Source organism: Symphalangus syndactylus, chromosome 10, assembly GCF_028878055.3.
Source record: "Symphalangus syndactylus isolate Jambi chromosome 10, NHGRI_mSymSyn1-v2.1_pri, whole genome shotgun sequence".
In the NCBI taxonomy this organism is placed as follows: Eukaryota; Metazoa; Chordata; class Mammalia; order Primates; family Hylobatidae; genus Symphalangus; species Symphalangus syndactylus.
The window spans coordinates 113,137,621-113,161,007 of NC_072432.2; the positions used below are offsets into that span (position 1 = coordinate 113,137,621).

Below are 23,387 nucleotides of genomic sequence, written 5' to 3' on the forward strand. Positions count from 1 at the left end.
AACATGTATCACTTCATATGCCCACACGTACGGCCTCAGACCTCCGGCTCCAGCTGCCCTACAGCCCTCTTCCTCTCCTTTCCCACTTCCCCTCAATGGAAAGCCACTGCAGCTGGTGGCCTCTTCCCCCATGCTAAATTCCTGCCTATCTAGAAGTAGTCTTTTTTTTTTTTTTTTTTTTATACTTTAGGGTTTTAGGGTACATGTGCACAATGTGCAGGTTTGTTACATATGTATCCATGTGCCATGTTGATTTCCTGCACCCATTAACTCGTCATTTAGCATTAGGTGTCTCTCCTAATGCTGTCCCTCCCCCCTCCCCCCACCCCACAACAGGTCTTTCTGACAGTCCTTGCCAAGCCAACTCTGCTCATTTTAAAGGAAAGTAGTCTTTAAATGTCTGGGTCTCTCTCTCTCTTTCTCTCTCTCTCTGTCTGTCTGTCTCTCTCTCTCTCTTTCTCCTTCCCCTCCCCCAGGTCTTCTTATACTTACACAGAGCAAGCTGGTACCTACTACCAGCATCCCGATTAAGGAACACAGCCACCTGGAAGAAAAAAGCCATCATCAAACACCACTAGGGGAGAGCTCGCCCCCACCTGTACCCCATCACCACCATGCTGACCTGTCCCACCAGCCCTAATCCCAGCAACCCCTTAGGACCTAAGGAAGGCATCCCTAAATGACCAGTTTGTACCCAAATGAGCTCTCTCCCTGCCCTTTCCTTGTCCCGCCTGGCTCCACACCTCTTTCTATAGAAAGGCAGAGGAGGTACCGTGGGACACACTCTTTCTTCCCTGACAGGAGGAATCAGCTGACTCAGAAGGCACTTGCTCCTTAGAAGTAGCCCTCAAACTTAACTCACGCTGTTGCCCAACTCAGACTGCCTCCTACCTGTCCATATTTTATTTGGTCCTTGAGGTCTGTCTCAAAAAATACAGAAAGTACCAAACTTCTTTCCTTCTCTGATGTCCTATGGCAGTGCTTCTAAAATCTTGGTGCTGAACTCCAAAGATAAAATTAAAGCTGTCCTTATTGTAGTGGAGGGACAGAATCGAGACTTATAGCTCTTGGCCCTCAACCCTTCCTCCTCAGTGGCCTCTGGGGTGCCTCTGTAGAACTCCCTAGGGTTCCACAGAACATAATTTGAAAACTACTTTCCCAAAATACTGCATTTTTCATAGCTATTCTCTGTTGTGGTTATTTTATCTCTTCAACTGGACAGCAAATGGATGGAAAGTAAGGGGTGCCCCTCGTGTATCCGCTGCCTCTTCTATACCAATCAGCTCAGAGCTCAGGATTACCCATTCTCCATACCACCCTCACCACCCACTCATTACCCATCCTCCCAGTGGGAAGTTTTTATCGGTGTGTATTCGTTCTAAACTTTCAACCATATGGAAGCTGCTCATCATTTCAAGATCAGGAACAGGCTCTCTTCCATCTTACATTTCTATTGTTTGTCCCAGATCCCCAGGCTACATACCGACCCATCTTGTTGGCCAACACACCAAAGAGGTTGGTGCCAATGAGGTAGGACACACTGGCAGGCAAGAAAGCTAGACCTGTGGAAGGACACAGATCCTTACCTTAGGACATGCCCAATTTACTCTAAAATGCCTTGTCTCCTACGAGACAGTGAAGTCCACCCCTGTAACCTTCCAATATCCCCAAACTACTTTGTTTTAGAACCTGGGGACATTTGTGCAAACCCACAGTAGTTGCCGCAGGACCCCCACCCCTCTCCTTTCTTCAGGAGCAGGGCTTTGTTTAGCCTCAGTGCTTTTTTTTTTTTTTTGGGGGACAGGGCCTCACTCTGTCACCCAGGCTGGAGTGCAGTGGTACAATCTCAGCCCACTGCAGCCTCGACCTCCTGGGTTCAAGTGATCCTCCCAGCTCAGCCTCCCAAGTGGCTGGGACTACAGGTGAACACCACCACACCTAGCTGTTTTTTGTTTGTTTGTTTGTTTGTTTGTAGAGATGGAGTCTCGTCATGTTGCCCAGGCTGGTCATGAACTCCTGCCTGCCTCGGCCTCCCAAAGTGCTGGGATTACAGACGTGGGCCACCACACCTGGCCTAGCCTCTGTACATTAAATGTGCTTCCAGCTTCCCACTTAGATTCCTAATGAATGGCCCTGATGAGCCATTCTCATGTATAAAATACCCTTGATTATCAGCGTGAGAATGTGAGCTTCAGAGATGGCGTGGTTGGGTGCCACATACCCATACATAATTCCTGGGAAGTGAATTCCTGCCTTGCTACTTACCTGCCCTTCTATTTCTCTGAGAGGGATCTTGGATTAATTACTAAACCTTTCTGAGCCTTGGTTCCCACATCTGGAAAAAGCAAAGCTATGATTATATCATACCAGGTTACAATGTGGAGCAAATTAGGTAATGCATGCAAAAATATTTTGTAAATTGAAGTCCTGAACACATGGCTTTTTGTGATAGTAGAGGGAAGTGTTCAGGAAACATGGGCTTTGGAGCCACACAAAGCTCCAAATTTTGCATTCAAATCATGGCTTGACGACTTGTTAGCTCTGTGACCTTGGACAATTTACTTAACCTGTCTGAGTCTCATCCATTCATCCATTCATTCATTCATTCATTTTAACAAACTTTTACCATGTGTCAGGTATTCTGGGGGCTGGGAATACAGCGGCGAATAAGACAAACAAAATTCTAGCCCTCAGCTAGCTTATACTCCAGGGGAGGGAGACATACAATAAACAAGTAAACAAATACACAAAAAAGATAATTTTGAAAAGTTTGAGTTATGTGCAGGAAATTTAATGTGGTGATATGGCACAGCAACTCAGAAGGGCTACCCGGGATTTCAGGGTTGGGGAAGGCGTCTCTGGGGAAGTGACATTCAAACTGAGACCTTAATAACCAAAAGACAGCACTTGAAGCAGAAAATTAAAAGCACCTAATGCAAATTAAGATGTCTTAAAGAAATCATTTAGTTTTCTCTAAGAATAGAGAGGATATCTGTGTGGCTGAAATATAAGAGGAAAGTGGAGGGTGAGAAAATGAAGGTCCTAGAAATGAATCTGGTTATTCCAAGGGCAATGGAAGCTTTGGAAGGAAATGACATAATTGGATTTATATTTTCTAAAATCCCTTAGAAGAATGGGTTCATGGGACAAGAGTGGAAGCCAGACTATTTGCAGAATCCAAGAGAGAAGTGATGGTACCTCAGATTAGAAGTCATGGTGAAGAGAAGTGAACAAAATGAGAGGTTTTGGAGGTAGAGTTGGTGACATATTCTGTTGGATTGGGTAAAGACATAGCGGGAGTGAGTATGGGAAGTGAGAAATCAGGGATAACCTAGGTTTTTGTCTTAATCAATTCGGTAGCTGGAGATAGGGAAGACTGGTTGAAGTGCAAGAGCGTGGGGGGAACGTGAGAGGTTTGAAGTGACTGGTAGATATCCAAGCAGAGCTGTCAGGCAGTTAGATACACAAATCTAGAGTTCCAAGGAGAGAGAAATTTGAGACATTGGTTTACACATGGTTCTTAAAGCCATGCAAATGGATGGGATTGCCTATGAAAGAACAAATAAAGAATAGAGATCTGAGGACTGAGTCTTGGGGGACTCCTATCTTTAAATGTTAGCAAAGAAGGCAGAGATAGCACAGGTGATGAGGAGTAGCCAATGAAGTAGGTAAGGGAGATGGAATTGATGAGTCTGGCCTTTGATCAGGGCTGGGATGCTCAAACCATAATTAGACAGAAGGCTGTGAATGTGGGTTCAGGTGCAGGATATTGGGTACACTTAGTGATGGAAACATGAGAGTTCCCTTCTCATTGCTTCCATTTTCTCATTGCTTCTGTTTTCTCAATGACTAGGAGGCAAATTCAACAACTGAGAATGATGATCGTGAAGGGACAGGAGCGCATATGAGGTTAAAATGAAGAAATATAAAATAGTCATTTTGGAAAAGAAGAAGGAGGACATAACTAGGGACTTATAGAAAGATTGTTAGACAGTGTGAAATCCACTTTAGATTTGTGGCCATAAGTACAAGGTGAGATCAACAGCCTGGTTGTGCATTTTTTTGCAGCTCCATGCCATGGCTCAGTTACAGACAAGGAGTAGGCAACAAGATAGCTTAGCTAGAGTGAAGTTTTTGGCAAGTGACAAGCCCAGAGGGAGTGAGGAGTTTCAGAAGAGTGACATCCATGATGGGCCATTGAATCCAAGTTGAAGAAAGAAAGAAGTGAGGACAGGCTGGGTGCTGTGGCTCACGCCTGTAATCCCAACACAAGGTCAGGAGATCGAGACCATCCTAGCTAACACGGTGAAACTCCAACTCTACTAAAAATACAAAAAATTAGCCAGGCATGGTGGTGGGCACCTGTAGTACCAGCTACTCAGGAGGCTGAAGCAGGAGAATGGCATGAACCCGGGAGGCAGAGCTTGCAGCGAGCCACTGCACTCCAGCCTAGGAAACAGAGCAAGACTCTGTCGCAAAAAAAAAAAAAAAAAAAAAGAAGTGAGGACAGGAGTAGTGATGGAAGAAAAATTACTGAGGACAGTGAATTGGTGATCCCAGTTTGGTCCAAAATTGTTGATATGGGACTATTAGAACACCTGAGAAGGGAATATGTAAGATGAGAACTGGATTGTTTGGAATTGAGATTTCAGAGGAAATATAATTAATACTGATGTCAAGGTGATATTGCTTGGATATTTGTCCCCTTGAAATCTCATGTTATAACTTCATCTCCAGTGTTAAAGGTGGGGCTGAGTGGGAGATGTTTGAGTCATGGGAATGAATCCCTCATGAATGGTGTGGTGCTGTCCCCATCCTCACGGTAATGAGTGACTTCTTGCTCTGTAAATTCACACAAGAGCTGGTTGTTAAAAGAGCTGGGCCTCCTGAGGCCCTCACCAGAGGCAGATGCTGGTGCCAGGTTTCTTGTACAGCATGTAGAACCATAAACCAAATAAATCTCTTTTCTTTGTAAATTACCCAGCCTCAGATATTCCTTTATAGCCATGAAAAATGAACTAATACACAAAGTGAGGGCATAAATAGGATTAAATTGGTTAAGGTGAAAAGGAGGAAAGGATCATTGCAAAAGAGTAGATTAAAAAATTAGGAGGCCAAGATCCACAGTTATCCACCTGGATATTGAAGTCACCAAAAATGGTGACAGGAGTAGAGGTGAAAAGAACATGGACCAGATGTTGACAGCTTTAATGAATGAGGAGGGACAACTAAGAGGTCACTAGATGTTTGCAACAAAGAAGGGTTGGGTGGTGTAATCTAACAACATGATATTCAAAGGAGCTGAGGTCTTTGAAGGAGGACAAAGAAGAAATGACTCGGAAGCAGCAAAGGAAAGCAAGGTGTGGAACATGAACTTCCATCTAGATGCTGCAGGAAAACAATGTTCACAGAAAACATCTGGGTCTCAGTAGGGCAAGAAGATGAAAGACATGTTCAGAGAAAAGGACGAGGGCATAGGATGCTTGCTGACGACAAGTCCAGGATTTGAAAGAGCATTGGGAAACTGGGTCAGATCAAGAAATCTCTGAGGGCAACCCCCTTTGGGAGCTCTGTTTTCACTCTATTAAATCTTGCAACTGCACACTCTTCTGGTCTGTGTTTGTTCTGGCTCAAGCTGAGCTTTCACTCACCATCCACCACTGCTGAAAGCTGCCATCACAGACCCGCCATTGACTTCCACCCCTCCGGATCTGGCAGGCTGTCCACTGTGCTTCTGATCCAGTGAGGCACCCATTGCCACTCCTGATTGGGCTAGAGGCTTGCCATTGTTACTGTGCACCTAAGTGCCCAGATTCATCCTAATCCAGCTGAATGCTAGTCACTGCATTCCACGGTTCTCTTCCAAGACCCATGGCTTCTAATAGAGCTGTAGCACTCACCACATGGCCCAAGGTTCCATTCCTTGGAATCCGTGAGGCCAAGAGCCCCAGGTCAGAGAACAAAAGGCTTGCCACCATCTTGGGAGTGGCCCACCCCATCTTGGGAGCTCTAAGAACAAAGGCCCGCCAGTAACACCTGGTGGCCAATACAGGGCTTCTCCAAAGTGGTGAGTAATATCAGATCACTTTTGTTTGCTATTCTGTCCTATCCTTCCTTAGAATCAGAGGAAAATACTGAGCACCCGTCGGCCAGTTAAAAACGATTAGTGTGGCTGCTGGACTTAAGACTCAGCTGTGAGGCTTTCTGGGAAAAGGCTTTCTAACCACACCCAATCCTTCTAGGTTGGGAGCATTGGTCTGCCTGGAACCAGCTTCTGCTTTCACAATTTTCCTGGGGGAAGCTGAGGGCCAACTAGAGGCAGAAAGCTGGCATCCCAAACTCCAGGCATTGATCGATTGAGAGTCTCTATAGTTAGTTGCCCATGTGTGTGCCCCTACCTCTTCTTCTGACCCATACCTCCTGGGTCCCAACCATGACTTTCTTGAAAGTATAGCCCCAGAATTCTCTTTACCTCTGAATTTACTTGCTCCAATCCCTGCCTCCTAGGTACTAATGCTTCAGACTTTCACTTCCTCTGCCAAGTATTAGAGCAAGTTGTGTCTCCAAAGGGGATCTAAGGAAGCTCTACACTGTGTCCTTAGGCACCAAGGCTATGAACCCAGGGAGTCTTGCCCCTGGTGTCCCTCCAAATTTAGGTATACAGCTCTCAACATGGGCAGTTATGCGAGACCCGTTCCCCAGCACCCTTGCCAGGGCCCCAAGTTTGTAAATGGCTAGGAGGATTGCTCTGCCATTGTGTAAGTACACTCCTCCCCCAATTTCTACCCAGCTTACCCACACTGTGCAATACAATCTCCAAGCCTCAGTTCCTTGGTGAGGGCCTTAGAACTGAAGACCCAGTACTTTAACAACTGGAACTGGGCCTGTGACAACATAATATATCAGTAAGAAAGCAAATTGAGTAAATTAAAGGGATGGCCCAAATGCATTCAATCTGTAGTGGCAACTGCTTTGCTAACAGAAGAAAGTAGAAAAATAACTTTTAGAGGAAACCTCATTGTGAGCACATCTCACCAGTTCAGAACTATCCTAAGTCAAAAAAAAAAGGTAGCTTACTCACTAAAAAATCTTAAAGTATGGGGCTATTCTGTTAAGAAAAAAAAAAAGTTGATTTAACATTAACCACTGAAAATTCCCTTAACCCAGCCAATTTCCTAACAGGGGATTTTAACCTTAATTACCATACAAAGGTCCGACCAGACTTAGAAGGTATCCCCTTCAGGACAGGAGGATAGATGGTTCCTCCCGGGTGATCGAGGGAAAAAACTGTAATGGGTATTCAGTAATTGATAAGCAAACTCTTGTAGAAGCAGAGTTAGAAAAATTGCCTAATAACTGGTCTGCTCAAACGTGCGAGCTGTTTGCATTCAGCCAAGCCTTAAAGTACTTACAAAACCAGCAAGCCCATCTTTTTCTCCTGGCTCTCCTTGTTGTAGGAGAAAGGCACATAGGATAAATGGGATCCATCTCTCATATTTCGTACCCAAAAGGACTTAATCTGGGGCAACAAAAAGCTTAAGATCAATAATTAGGGCATATTCCTACAAAGGAAAAGAAGGACAAAGGCCCTAGTGGGCAAAAACTCTATCTCAATCCTGACTCAAGGGGTTACCTACACCCTCTCTGAAATGAATTTGCATAATAATTGTTGTTTATGGGGATGTTTCTTGATGGAGCAACTGGGTTGCCCAGCCAAGCTCTAAAACTCACCCTTGATCGCAAAGGCAATGTTGGGCATGCTGGTAACAGACCACCAGAATCCAGCAGCCCAGACTCCTTTCTTTGTGGTCAAAAAAGGCGGGAAAACAGGTGCAAGACTGCTACATCAGTGAGCATAACTAATCCGGTAAGCAGAGGTCCATAGGTGGTTACACACCCTGGAAAGGAATAAGCATTAGGACCATAGAGGACACTCTAGGACTAATGCTCATCGGAAAATGACTAGGGGTGCTGGCATCCTCATATTCTTTTTTCAGATGGGAAACGTTTTCCCCAAGGCAAAAACGCCCCTAAGAAGTATTCTGGAGAGATATAATGTTCCTGCTAGATCAGACACTAACCCCAAATGAAAGAAGTGCAGCCATAATTGCAGCCTGAGAGTTTGGTGATCTCTGGTATCTCAGTCAGGTCAATGATAGGATGACAACAGAGGAAAAAGAACAATTCCCCACAGGCCAGCAGGCAGTTCCCAGTGTAGACCCTCGTTGGGACACAGAATCAGAACATGGAGATTGGTGCCGCAGACATTTGCTAACTTGCGTGCTAGAAGGACTAAGGAAAACTAGGAAGAAGTCTATGAATTACTCAATGATGTCCACTATAACACAGGGAAAGGAAGAAAATCCTACTGCCTTTCTGGAGAGACTAAGGGAGGAATTGAAGAAGCATACCTCTCTGTCACCTGACTCTATTGAAGGCCAACTAATCTTAAAGGATAAGTTTATCACTCAGTCAGCTGCAGACATTAGAAACAAACTTCAAAAGTCCACCTTAGGCCCAGAACAAAACTTAGAAACCCTATTGAACTTGGCAACCTCAGCTTTTTATAATAGAGATCAGAAGGAGCAGGTGGAATGGGACAAACGGGATAAAAAGAAGGCCACCTTTTTAGCCATAGCCCTTAGGCAAATGGACTTTGGAGGCTCTGGAATACGGAAAGCCTGGGCAAATCAAATGCCTAATAGGGCTTGCTTCTAGTGTGGTCTACAAGGGCGCTTTAGAAAAGATTGTCCGAATAGAAATAAGCCACCCTCTCGTCCATGCCCCTTATGTCAAGAGAATCACTGGAAGGTCCACCGCCCCAGGGGATGAAGGTCCTCTGAGTCAGAAGCCACTAACCAGATAATCCAGCAGCAGGACTGAGGGTGCCCGGGGCAAGCGCCAGCCCATGCCATCACCCTCACAGAGCCCTGGGTATGCTTGACCTTTGAGGGCCAGGAGGTTAACTGTCTCCTGGACACTAGTGCAGCCTTCTCAGTCTTATTCTCCTGTCCCTGACAACTGTCCTCCAGATTCGTCACTATCTGAGAGGTCCTAGGACAGGCAGTCACTAGATACTTCTCCCAGCCACTAAGTTGTGACTGGGGAACTTTGCTCTTTTCACATGCCTTTCTAATTATGCCTGAAAGCCCCACTCCTTTGTTAGGGAGAGACATTCTCGCAAAAGCAGGGGCCATTATACACCTGAGCATAAGAGAAGGAACACCTGTTTGTTGTGCCCTGCTTGAGGAAGGAATTATTCCTGAAGTCTGAGCAACAGAAGGACAATATGGACGAGCGAAGAATGCTCATCCCATCCAAGTTAAACTGAAGGATTCCACCTCCTTTCCCTACCAAACGCAGTACCCCTTAGACCCGAGGCCCAACAAGGACTCCAAAAGATTGTTAAGGACCTAAAAGCCCAAGGCCTAGTAAAACTATGCAACAGCCCCTGCAGTCCTCCAATTTTAGGAGTACAGAAACCCAGCAGACAGTGCAGGTTAGTGCAAGATCTCAGGATTATCAATGAGGCTATTGTCCCTCTATACCAAGCTGTACCAAACCCTTATACTCTGCTTTCCCAAATACCAGAGGAAGCAGAGTGGCTGACAGTCCTGGACCTTAAGGATGCCTTTTTCTACATCCCTGTACATCCTGACTGTCAATTCTTGTATGCCTTTGAAGACCCTCTGTAACCGTACTAGCCTGGTAAGCCTATTTAATACCACCCTCACTAGGCTCGATGAAACCTTGGCCAAAATCCTACTAACTGTTGGATGTGCCTCCCCCTCCACTTTAGGCTATACATTTCAATCTCTGTATCTTTAACCTCCTTGTTAAGTTTGTCTCTTCCAGAATTGAAGCCGTAAAACTATAAATGGTTCTTCAAATGGAGCCCCAGATGCAGTCTGTGACTAAGATCTACCACAGACCTCTGGACTGGCCTGCTAGCCCATGCTCCAATGTTGATGACATTGAAAGCACCCCTCCCAAGGAACTCTCAACTGCATGACCCCTACTATGCCCCAGTTCAGCAGGAAGCAGTTAGAGCGGTCATTGGCTAACCTCCCCAACAGCACTTGGGTTTTCCTGTTGAGAAGGGGTACTGAGAGACAGGACTAGCTGGATTTCTTAGGCCAACTAGGAATTCCTAAGCCTAGCTGGGGAAGGTGACCACACCCACCTTTAAACAAGGGGCTAGTAACTCAGCTCACACCTGACCAATCACATAGTAAAGAGAGCTCACTAAAATACCAATTAGGCTAAAAGCAGGAGGCAAAGAAATAATCAAATTATCTATCACCTGAGAGCACAGAGGGAGGTACAATGATCGGAATATAATGATAGGCATTCCAGCCAGCAGTGGCAATCCCCTTTGGGCCCCCTCCCATTATGTGGTAGCTCTGTTTTCACTCTATTAAATCTTGCAGCTGCAAAAAAAAAAAAAAAGAAAAGAAATCTCTGAAATATGGGGATAATCATAATTTCTACCAGACAGGCCAGTTGTGAGGTTTAAACGAAATAGTGCATATCAAGCATTTTGCATAGTGCCTGTCACAGAGTAAGGGCCCTACAAGCACTGGTCTTGATTATTATCATTATAACTCATGAGTGACATGTCAGGACTTGAGTCCAGGCCATCTTACTCTAACTCCAGGTGTTTCCACTATGCCACATCCCCAGTGTGGTAGCACAGATGGCTCTGGTATAAGGGACTGCTTGAGATCAGCAGAGTGAGTTTGTGTGGATCTCACCAGCCCTTTTAATCCCTCTCTGTACCTAGAAAAAAACAGTGCAGGCTAACAAAAAATACCATGGCAATTACAATTAAATTAAAAGTCAACAATCGACCAGTTATTGGCTGACAACTTGTTTGCTTTTAATATTCTCTTCTATGGAGTAGAAGTAAGCACACCTTAGTGTATTTGTGTAGGCTATCTGGACAGGTGGCAATCTGTTGCAAACTGAACCCATTCGTTTATATTTAATTGCTTAAAAATATTAAAACTACTCAATTGTTTATCTAGTATGTGGAAGTAAGCACCTCTACGTAGCCTACAGCCTCCTAGATACACCTCCTTGACATCATTTTAAGTGGTGTAAAATCTCCTTAATTAGATTTTTCTCAATCCATGTTGCTTGTTCTTTAGGATCTGATTATAGCTTACATTTTAGTGGCATTTTGTGCAAAATAGGTGCTCCAGAATATGTATTTATAGATACATGACCCCTGCATGAAAAAACATCTGTTTTTCACAGTGAATCTCTAAGGGGTGAGGGATTACACATTTTGTGACTATCAAAATGGTTTAAACTAAAATTGTACAAATAATTTTTTATTTACTGATAGTGTCCTGTATTCCACACACTGGGCTAATCCATTTAGGATTCCAGATGAAAATGACTCTGAAAAATATCTACATTTTTACAAATTAAAAAACTGGAGTTGGTCTTAGTCTGTTTTATTTTTGCTGCTGTAACATATTACCACAGATTGGGTAATTCATAAAAAAAAAAAAGATGTATTTGGATCACAGTGCTGGAAGCTGGGAGGTGCAAGTGCATGGCACCAGCATCTGCTTGGCCATCTGGTGAGGGATTTCTTGTTGGGTCATAATACAGCCGAAGGGTATCACATGGAGAAAGTGCATCTGAGAGAGAAAGGAAAAAGGGACCAAACTCCCCCCTTTTGTAACTAACCCACTCCTATGATAATTGCTTTAATCTATTCATAAAGGTGGTGCCCCTAGGACTTCATCACCTAGTAAAGGTTCCACTTCTCAACACTGTTGTATTGGGGATTAAGTTTCCAACACACAAATTTTGGAGGACATAGCATTCTACCCCTGGCCTCCAAAATTCGTGTCCTTCTCACAATGCAAAATGCATTCAATCCATCCCAATAGTTTCAGAAGTCTTAAGTGGTTCCAATATAAACTCAAAAGTCCAAAATCCAGAGTCTTGTCTAAATTAGATATGGGTGAGATTCGAAGTACGATTAATCCTGAGGCAAATTCCCTCCAGCTGCGAGACTGTGAAATCAAAACAAATTATATTTGGCCCTTTGTATTTGCAGGTTTCACATCCTTGGATTGAGCCAACCACAGATCAAAATTATTTGAGGAAAAAAAAATAAAAATAACAATACAAAGATAAAAATAATACAAACAAGGAAACAATACAGTATAACGACTATTTACATGGCATTTCCATTGCATTAGGTGTTACCAGTCATCGAGAGAGGATTCTAGTACATGGAAGGATGTGTCTAGATTATATGCAAATACAATGCCATTTTATGTAAGGGACTTGAACTTCCTTGGAGTTTGGTATCCGTGAGGAGTCCTAGAACCAGTCTCCTATGGATACCAAGGGATAATTTATCTACTTTCAAAAATAATGATGGAACAAAGATAGAATAGACATTCTCATTTCAAAAGCAAGCAACAGGGAAGAAGAAAGGGGTAACAGGTCCCATGAAAGTCCAGAACCCAAAATGGAAAACAATTCTCCAGTCTTAAACCTGGAGAATAATTGCCTTTGACTCCATGTCCAAAACCCTGGGCACACTGGAGAGGAGTTTGGACCCCTAAGGCATCAGGCAGCCCCACCCCTGTGGTCTTTCTGGGCTCAGTCCACCCAGCAGCAATCATGGGTTGGAATCTTGTGCTTACAGGCCACCATGCTGGTGCCTCTACAGTTCTGTGATCTTGGAAGTGGCTGTGCATGACATCTTTTGAAATTTAGGTGGAAGAAGTAATGCACCCATAGCTCTTGCGTTCTGTGCATGTGCAAAATTTGCACCACATAGACACCGGCAAGGCTTACCACTTGCACCCTCCAGATTGGGAGGCCAGGCCACATCTGGGCCCACTTGAGCCATGGCTGGCACAGTCGAGGGGCATTGCACTGAAACGCAGAGAGCAGAGTCCCAAGGTGGTCCTGGGCAGTGAGCCCATGGAGGGTGCCCCAGGCTTATTCCCAAACCATTCTGCCCTCCTATATCTCTGGGCCAGTTATGGGAGACACAGCTCCAAAGGTCTCTAAAATGCCTTTGGGGTCTTTCTCCCACAGTCTTAATAAATGGTACCTGGCTCCCTTTTATCCATACGAATCAGTTTAGGTTGCTTGGCCACACTCTTGGTGTGCTTTCCTAAAGACGCCTTTTCTTTCTTTCCAAGGCCAGGCAGCAAATTTTCCAAGTCTTTCTGTTTTGCTTCTCTTTTAATCATAAATTTCACCTTTAAGTCATTTCTTTGCTCTCACATGTCACTATATATGCAGTTAAGACAGCCACACAGCAGCCTGAAGCTTTGCTGCTTAGATGTTTCTTCTGCCAGATATCTTAGTTTATTGCCTCTAAGTTCTTCATTCCATAAAGTCCTAGGTTATGGATACAAGTCTGCCAAGTTTTTTGTAACTGTATAACAAAGATAGACTTTAGTGTCCAATACCTTGTTGCTCATTTCTATCTGAGACCTTGTCAGAATGACCTTTGCTGTCCATATTTCTATCAACATTCTGGTCACAAACTCTTAACCAATGTCTAAAAAGATTCAGACTTTCTCTACAGCTCTCCTCTTCTTCTGAGCCCTCACCAGAATCACCCTTAATGCCTTAACCACAGCAATACAGGCTCTTTCTAGCCTGCTCCTCCAAATTATTCCAGCCTCTACCAATTTTCCAGTTCCAAAGCTTCCATATTTTCAAGTATTTGTTATAGCAGCAGCCCTGTTTCTCAGTACACATTTTCTGTCTTAGTCCATTTTCTGCTGCTATAATATAGCAGAATACCAGAGTGCATGATTTATCAAGAAAAGAGATTTATTTGGCTCAGGGTTCTGGAGGCTAAGAAGTTCAAGGGCAAGTCTTTAGCATCTTTTTGGCCATCTAGGGAGTTCCTGGTTGCTGGATCATAACATGGCCAAAGGGTGTCACATGGAGAGAGAGCACACACGAGAGAGAGATAAAGGGAGCTGAACTCCCCTTTTAATATAACAAACTCACTCCCATGATAATGGCCTTAATCCATTCATGAGGGTGCTCCCATGATCTCATCATCTCTCGAAGCTCCCACTTCTCAAGACTGTTGCGTTGGGGATTCAATTTGCAACACATAAATTTTGGGGGACACATTCACACCATATCAGAGGTCAAAGAGGTTAAATAACTTATCCAAGGCCGCAATCAGTAAGTGACGTGGTCAGGATTCAAACCCAGGTGGACCTGGGCTATTTCTTCCCCTTGGTGATGCTACCTAGCATATGGCGGGCCACACAGCAAGCACTCAGAGGCAGACTACACATTACTTTCAAAAGCATGGACTCCTTTGTTGCTCCCAACACCCTTGAGGGATGCTCTTCATGTACAGCAGCGATTTTCCAGGTGTGATCACTGACCAGCTATATTAGCATCACCTGCAAACTTACTAGGGCTGAAAACTTGTTTTGACTGAATTGCTGTCTCCCAGCAATCAGAGTTTTAACAAGCTCTCTAGGTGATTCTGATGTAGTTGTTGGACAACCTTTGATGTCAGACTTCACAGACCAGATAGCATTGAGGAAGCTGTAAAAGATAGCGGTAACTGAGTGACTGGTAACTGAGTAATTGGTAACTGGCAACTGAGAATGGTCCCTAGGCTGCTGGGAGGAGCTACTCTGTGTTGTAGCTGCTCACCAGTATGGAGACTCCGAGTGGCCAGAGCCTTAGGACAGGCGATGAATTATCTGCACTGAACACCGACTAACTCAATTAATCGTCATGGTCAAAAGCACTCACAACCCATAAAAATTCAATTTGGCACTAGGAGTGCAGCTGGGAGTCTTGCTTAGAATTGTCCCCCCCAAAATTAGATTTAGTGCTTTTTATTGCATGCTGAACTATATCAGGTTCTTATCAGCTTCCCCTCTGGCCCCGTAAGCCTCTCCTCCCTGCAGTGATGGAGCAATTTGCATGTAGCCTTCCCTGTCCTCTTTCCTCAGGGTTCCTGGGAAGGGCTAGATCCTCCTCCCCAAACTCCTCTCTAAGTCTCTGCATGAACAAAGGAAGCTGGACCCCTCTCTCCTGGGCCCATAGCTTTTCCTAAGTGAGTGCTACATAAGCCCCTTTTTAGAGGTAAAAAAGATAACCAAAGGGTGGTCTTGAGGATGAGGAGCTGAAGGGAGAAGAATGTGGATGGTAATGGTGCACATTAATATTGTACAGGGTACAAAGCATTTTCACCTCATATGTCATTTATTCATCCAATTTCTCTTGAACTAGATAGTATTTTGATGCTCATTTTAGCAATGAGAAAAGTGATGCCCAGAGAGTTTAAGGCATTTGCACAAGTTTTCATAGAAAATCAAAGGAGCTGAAACCAAAACCTGAATCTTTGGACTGGAAATGATTAATCATCCTACTACACAGCTAGGTATGTGACCTCTCCATTGCCCCTTTCATCCTTTCCCACCCAACCCTTTCTCAGACTGCTTCTCTGAGGGACTGCACACCCGCTTGGGCTTGATTCATTGGTGTGGACATGGGAGGTCATTCTACAAAGAAGCATGTTGTCCCTGTGTGACACTGAACTAAAGGACTCATGGCACCCACCTCCTCCTGCCAGGCCCTGAGCGGGAGGCTGAGGTCACTTACCCAGCTGCCACTTGGGGGAGCACATGGTCTGCATCATCCAGATGGGCAGTGTGGGCTCCAGGATGGCCACTCCCATGTTGGCAAAGCAGATGGACCCTGGGGAGACCATTCTGTGAGCAGCCATGGCTGCTTGAAGCCCAGACTCTCCCCGCCCAATGGGAGGTCATCGCCAGCTTACCTGCAGCCACCAGGATATAAGGGTCTTTGAGAAGCATAAAGAGTGGAGTCCCCTTGGCACTCTGAGAACATGGATAACAAAAAATGTCCATTTGTACAGTGCATACATCTCTCCTATTTTCACAGAATCTGAGAAGGTGCAATTATGGGCTTAGAGACCATCTATAGCAGCTCCTTTACTGCGGAGACCAGGAACCCCAGTCCAGGGGGAGAAAGTGACTTGTCTGATGCCACAGAGGGAGCTGGAGGCAGGACCCCTCCTGTGTGCAAGGTAGGCATGGTAACAGTCACAGATAGAGAAGCAACATATTCCAGCCATGATTCCTGCCTTCACGTGACCATCAACAAGGTCAGAGTGGATTGGTAGCAAGGTCAGGGTTGGACAATAGATGTCTGGACTCCTGGTTTCCACTACATCTCCCTGGTACTAATATTTGTCCTGGGAGAACCACAGGCAGAGCACTGAATCCCAATAGCAAGCACAGAAGCCGTAACTCAGAAAGCCTCTCAAGCTTTCTGAATTCTTCATTCTGATCATTTTGAGCCACACTGAACTAAGGTAGAAGAAGCAGGGTTAAAATACAGCCTAAACATCCAGGACCCGCTCTCATCAGGACACACTCTCATCTAAACTTGGTCACCCCACCCTCTTTCCATGCATCCCAGCAGTCCCTCAGCCATCATTACTGCCTTTGCCTAAACTACATGTCCTTAGCTTCTCCATAGTTCCATGTTCTACCCACTCTTTAAAGTCAAGCTTAAATGGCTCCTTCTTTTCCAGAGTGCTCCCTGACTCAGTAGCTGGGGCTTCTCTGTCTTTCAAACATCCTGAACACTATGTCCTAATCCTTCGTGGTGTTTAATATATTCTGTCTTGTAATAGATTTGATCATTTTGGTATGATAACCCTCTCTGCATACACACAATAGTGGATTGATTAATTTAGAGATCCTAAAACTAAAAAGATCATTCTCTTACCCAATTATTATTCAAAGTAAAGAAACTGATGTAAATCATTAAAATATACATTTAAAAGTCCAATAAACCCTTTGACCCAACAGTACTTCTAGGAGTTGACTCTAAAGATTAATGCAAACATTATAAAAATGCACTCATGCAAATTGCAGCACTATTTATAACTACAAAATACTGAAAACTACCTAAACATAGGAGATAGAATAAAATATGGCGCACACACAATTGTGTACCATTGTGTACACATACACAATTTGTGTGTGTGTGTGTATATATATGTGTGTACATACATGTGTATATATATATGTGTGTACATACATGTGTATATATATGTGTATGTATATGTATATATGTATATATATGTATGTATATGTATATATGTATATATATGTATATATATGTATATATATATGTGTACATATATACATATATATGTGTGTGTATATATATATATATATACCACACAGGTGGAAAATAATAAGGAAAGATTCTGTGAACTAATAGAGTAATTTTCAGGACATATTATTGAGAAAAAAAGGAGAATGCAAAAAAAAGAATACACAGTGTGCTGCCTTTCATGTAATAGAAAAGGGAAAAACAAGAAAACACATAAGCGATTCATTTTGAGGAAAAAACACTAAGACACAGGAAAGACAAACCAGAAAGCATTAAAATTGGTTACCTACGAGTGGTAGGGATGTGGGATGGGGAGGATTAGAAAGACTGGAGGGATTGACACTTTCTGAGTACACCTTTTTGAATAATTTTGACTTTTAGGTGGTAATGTCCTATATATTAAAAAAATAAAATTATTTTACTGTTATGGGCTGAATGGAGTCCCCCCAGCTTAGTCAAATTAGTATGTTGAAGTCCTAACCTAATATGACTGTGGTTTGGAGACATTATCTTTAGGGAGGTAATTAAGGTTAAATGAGGTCATAAGAGTGGGGGCTCTAATCTGAAAAACTGTTTTTCTTTTAAAAAGAGGAAGGGACATCAGGGCTCTCTTCCTCTGTGCATGCACACTGAGTAAAGGCCATGTGAGGACACCCTGAGAAGGTGGCTGTCTGCAAGCCAGGAAGAGAGGCCTCACCAGAAACCAACTCTCAACAGTACCTTGACCATGGACGTTCAGCCTCCAGAGTCATGAGAAAATAAATATGTGTTGTTTAAGCTACCCAATCTGTAGTATTTTGTTCTGGCAGTTTGAACAGACTAATATAATTAGCCAGAAAGGAGAAAAAAAACTAAAACTAAATGCCAAAAAAAAACCCCCCACAAATGGATGCAAATGAATTTCAAATGTATCATGCATTATATAATCACACTAAAGGTGGAAAAAAGGACTAATGCAAGTATGGTAATTTCTAGATACAGTATTTGGCTATATTCATTAAGTCTAAGAGAAAAAGAACTGAAAAAGTCTTGAATATTTCTTGGTAGCTTTGTTTTTTGTAATGGCATGGGTAAGTATTACAGAATTATACAAGTAGGTAATTTTTTTTAATCTATTTGTATAATAGGTATTTTACCTATTTGTATAATAGGGGGAGACAAATTTCTTACTTTGAAAGAAGGAGAATACATGTATGGAATGGGGAAAGCAGGGAAAAATCTCGTGGAGTTGGGCTGGAAGTGGAGGTCTCAGTACAAACTCGTGTGTGTGTATTAGCTCTGTCATCAAGACGGCAGGGAAACAAGGTGACCCCAATGGCAAAGAGCAGCACATTGAGTGCCCATAGTTTTCGTTTTTTTTTTTGTTTGTTTGTTTTTTTGAGACAGAGTCTTGCTCTATAGCCCAGGCTGGAGTGCAGTGGCGTGATCTTGGCTCACTGCAAGCTCCTCCTCCCAGGTTCATGCCGTTATCCTGCCTCAGCCTCCTGAGTAGCTGGGACTACAGGCACCCGCCACCATGCCTGGCTTATTTTTTTTGTATTTTTAGTAGAGACGGGATTTCACTGTGTTAGCCAGGATGGTCTTGATCTCCTGACCTCGTGATCCACCTGCCTCGGCCTCCCAAAGTGCTGGGATTACAGGCATGAACCACCGCGCCCGGCCCCATAGTTTGGTTTCTAAACACCACTCCTTACTAACAAGAACCTGGGCTCCTTGGGGAAATGATTTCAGGGCTGAGGCAGGGAAAGTACAAGATGAACATAGGACATATTTTTGTATCAAAAAGGAAAACATTACTCAAAAAGCAATGAAGTTATGTTAAAATGACACAGCAACCAGTTAATGGGCTTTGACTTGTCAAATCTAGGACAATTTGAGCATCAAAATAATTAAGGACAGGAGGCCAGGAGGTCAAGGCCAGCCTGGGCAACACACAGACCCCATCTCTATAAAAAGTTAAGCTGGGTATGGTGGCATGCCTATGTAGTCTCAGCTACTCAAGAGGCTGAGGCAAGAGGGTCACTCGAACCCAAGAGTTGGAGGTTACAGTGAGCCATGATCACACCTCTACACTCCAGCCTGAGTCACAGAAAGAGGCCCTGTCTCCAAAAATAAAATTAAATAAGTAAATAAAGAAAGTGATGCACTACAAAAATAGGACTCCATGATTCTACACTGATAATATCAGATAAATAAATTTTTTTAAGTTTTTTGTGAACATAATCACATGTACATAAAATTATTACATACCTAGTAGGTATAAATATTTATAAATATATACATATAAAGAGAGTAAGAAAGGAATGGCTATTGCTTTTTTGTTTTTTAGAGTATTTTTTTTGAGACAGAGTCTTACTTTGTCACCCAGGCTGGAGTGCAGTGGCTTACTGCAACCTCCGCCTCCCAGGTTCAAGGGATTCTCCTGCCTCAGCCTCCCAAGTAGGTGTGATTACAGTGTGTACCACCACGCCTAGCTAATTTTTTTATACTTTTAGTAGAGACAGGGTTTTGCCATGTTGGCCAGGCTGGTCTCAAACTCCTGGTCTCAAGTGATCCGCCTACCTTGGAGGAATGGCTATTCCTTACAGCAAAGTGCCAACTGATGATTTGGATGAATTGGTGAACTAGAAAAAACAGTATTTTGTAAACATTATAGTAAAGATTGGGTCAGTCAAGAACCATCAATGGATAACAAATCTAGGCAGAAAGGAAATTTAAGGAGGAGTAGGAGATTTATATGACTTTACAATGTCTCCCACAGGTTATTTATTAGTTACAAGGTGAAGAAGTAATAACTCCACAAGAGACCCAGACAACACCTTGACCCAGTGATCAAAATGGATATCACCACTGAGAGGCGACAGGCATTAAATACCTCCAGACATGACACTCAGAAGGCTACGGTATCATGAAGAAACATCAGACAAACCAAATTTAGGAATACCCTATAGATAATTGTAGTCTTCACAAATGTCAATGTCATGAAAGATAAAGGCTGAGCACTTTTCCAGATTAAAAGAGGCTAGAGAGGTGTGATGCATAAATGTCTTACACAATCATGGACTGGGCTCTGCACTAGAGAAAAAAAGACTTCCATGGAAGACATTATCGGAATAATTGACACAATCAGAGTAGGCACGGCAAATTAGACTAAAGTATTACATCAATGTTAAATTTCCTGAATTTGATAGCTCTATTGACATTACATAAGGAAATAATCCTGTTCTTAGGGAAAATGCTCTAAAGTATCAAGGGGTAAGGGAATGATACAGTCAATCTACTGTCAACTGGCTCAAAACATTAGTAATCATCATAATAAGGTATGTTTGTTAGAAAGAGAGAGAATGGGCTGGGTGCGGTGGCTCATGCCTATAATCCCAGCAATTTGAGAGGCTGAGGTGGGTGGATCACTTGAGCTCAGGAGTTCGAGACCAGCCTGGCCAACATGGTGAAATCCCGTCTCTACCAAAAATATAAAAATTAGCTGTGCATGGTGGCGTGTGCTTGTAATCTCAGCTACTTGGAGGCTGAGGCAGGAGAATCACTTGAACCCAGGAGGCAGAGGTTGCAGTGAGCTGAGATCACGCCACTGTGCTCCAGCCTAGGTGACAGAGCAAGACTCAGTCTCAAAAAAGTAGATATTTGTGGGAGCCTCACTTTCCTGGAATCTCAAGCTGGATTTACCTGCTGAGTAATTCACTACTGCTGTACAGTTAATAAAAAACAGTAGCTGAACCACCTGGATGAGTGTCCCTATGCCTAGGCCAGGGCTGGAGGGGTGCTGGGCCCAAGCATATTCCAGGCCTGGGAGCCTATGCAGAGGGTGTTTGGTGCTCCTTACCCTGAGGAGTCCTGGATGGGTGGTGGTTATGACTTCCCTCCCCAGGACCCAGACATGCTACTCCTAAAGCCAGTTTGTAAAGAGCAGAGTATCTCAGCAGACTGCGGGAGGCTCCTAGTTGCCCTGGGGGAATTGGCACTCTAAAAGTATTGATTATGTCATAGTTTCAAATTCTTTCAGATGCTTCTCTGTTCACCCTCGATTTCATTATCTGTAGAGTGAGGCTAAAAATTGTACTTATTTCATGGAATGTGTAAGATGCAGCATAGATGGCGCACTAAGCTGAGCTCCTGGTGTGTGGAAAGCCCTGAAGAATGATGAGGTGCTAGTGTCATGACTTCCAGAATACCTTGACGAACTGTGGAATGCAAAGTCAAGGCCTTTAGATCAAACTTTTTTACACTTGATGCACTTTCTTACTTTTTTTCCTTCGTAGTGGGATATGGATTTTCCAGAGCCATTTTTGGCTTACAGTCAAACAAGTACCAACTCTGGTATTTATTAACTGTGACAGAATGACAGTTAGGGATATTCACAGAGGATGTCTTTTATTGGAGAAGAGTTTGTCTAGGTGGCCCCCACAGCCTTCATCTCTGAGATGATGTTACAGCTCCGAATACTCAGTCCCCAATGTCATTATCTCCTAGGTATAATTATACGTGTGTGTGCATATATATATATGGAGATCTCCAGATATACATGAATATATATACATATATGCACTCCATATATGTGTGGAATATATATATATATATATTTTTTTTTTTTCTGTAGGGCTTCTTTGATTCTTCACAAGGCTCTTCCACCATCTTTGTCCAACATCAAGCCAAATACCTCACTATCCCCCACACTACCTGAAATGTAACCCTATCCTGGAATCCAAACACAGTTCTCACTTTCCCTGACTCTATTCCTCTTCACTTTTGTCCTTGTCACTTGGCAGGCATGCCTGGGTTCCGGCATTCAGCCATCCTGTATAACTGTTAGAAATGGAGCTTTGTGTCTGCTTACCTCGGGAGAGACTTTGGAAGGCTGTAGGATGCAAAGCTGGAGTGCTGAGAAAGAAAGAAGGCAAGACAGTTCAGCGTGCCTACTGGTTAGCTGGGGGCTCCAATAACAGCTGTAGTGCTACCACCTTATTATGTATAAATTTAACTCCCTGAGTTTCTTCTCTCTTTTCTACAATGGGGCAGTCCTTGATCCATCAGAATATGTCCACATCACTCATTCTTAGTGAAGACTGACACCACAACATAATGCATTCCCAACCTCATCTGGTCTATCACCCGCTGGAGGCTCTGATGATGACTTACCTCCATCCAGTAGTGCCAGGAAGGCCAGGATGAGGAAGGGTGCAGACTGCCCAACAAACTCATACATTACACTTCCAAAGGGAGCTCCCACTGGAGAGGCAAAGGAGACACAGATTCCAGAGGTGAGGGTGAGTCCTATCCAGTGAGAATTGTCCACATTTACCCCGTGAGCATTTGCAGAAGGCCTGCTAGGGGCTAAGCTCCACCTGAGGCTCTGGGAATTCAGAGATGGAGACATGATCCCTGTCCCCATCAAGCCCACTTTCCAGTGGAGGAAATGTGTGTGTGTGTGTGTGTTACGTGTGTGTGTGTGTCTGTGGGTGTGTGTGTGTAGGGAGGGACACAAATAATTAAAGCATGGTGAAAGTTTGACAGTAAAATGTTGCATACAATGAAAGCACAGTCAATGTCTCAGGAAGTTCAGGCAGCCACGAGGGCTTTGCCAAGTGTAGAGTATCTGGAGGGGAAGAAGCTTGTGTGAAGAACACAGAGGTGTCAGAAAAGAGTGTGTAGTTGGAGAAGAAAAAGAAGAAAGTGGGTGTTAGCAGAGTATGAATATTTGAGAGGAGAAAAGTAGAGCCTTGCATATGCAGGAACCTTGTATATGCAGATGAGTCATGTACTTGGCCTTGCGACCCATGGAGAAACATCAGGGGAGAAACACCACCTGCTCTGGGCTCAGGAAGATTGTTCAGGCAGCATCGTGGTGGAAGGAGAGAGTACACAAGAGAGAGGATGCTGCCAGATTCTAACCCAGAAGTGACAAGGAGCCAGGAGTGGCTGTTGAGAATCTAACAAGCTTGTTCATTTGGGAGCTTATTCATTTGGGACATGATAGAGGATTTCAAGATGCACAGGTTTTAGCTTGGGCATTTGGGTTGATGGATACTAACAAATAACGGGGATTCTGTTTCCTCTGCTTCCCATGGGGCTAGAGGGTGGGGCATAGGCCGGGGAAGAAATTTCAGGTGTTTTGTTTTCGATGAGCTTGTAAGCTCCTAGAAGGCAGGAACTATGCCTGGGGCTTCCCACCCTACAGTACTGGCACTGTG

General features: G+C 43.7%; 1 protein-coding gene across 4 annotated transcripts in view; it reads right to left on the reverse strand.

Annotated features, from left to right (window-relative positions):
* SLC18A1 (solute carrier family 18 member A1) overlaps nucleotides 1–23,387 on the reverse strand; it is a 38,287-nt gene that overhangs the window by 4,478 nt on the left and 10,422 nt on the right. For 3 of the 4 annotated variants that reach the window (XM_055296286.2, XM_055296290.2, XM_055296287.2), the window contains 6 exons: nucleotides 22,336–22,425; nucleotides 22,034–22,077; nucleotides 15,812–15,872; nucleotides 15,634–15,729; nucleotides 1,484–1,562; nucleotides 493–544 (listed from right to left, as the gene is read on the reverse strand). In XM_055296286.2, the coding sequence (XP_055152261.2) occupies nucleotides 493–544; nucleotides 1,484–1,562; nucleotides 15,634–15,729; nucleotides 15,812–15,872; nucleotides 22,034–22,077; nucleotides 22,336–22,425 (422 nt within the window). The remainder of the gene's footprint in view (nucleotides 1–492; nucleotides 545–1,483; nucleotides 1,563–15,633; nucleotides 15,730–15,811; nucleotides 15,873–22,033; nucleotides 22,078–22,335; nucleotides 22,426–23,387) is intronic. The other variant, XM_055296289.2, reaches the window with a different exon arrangement.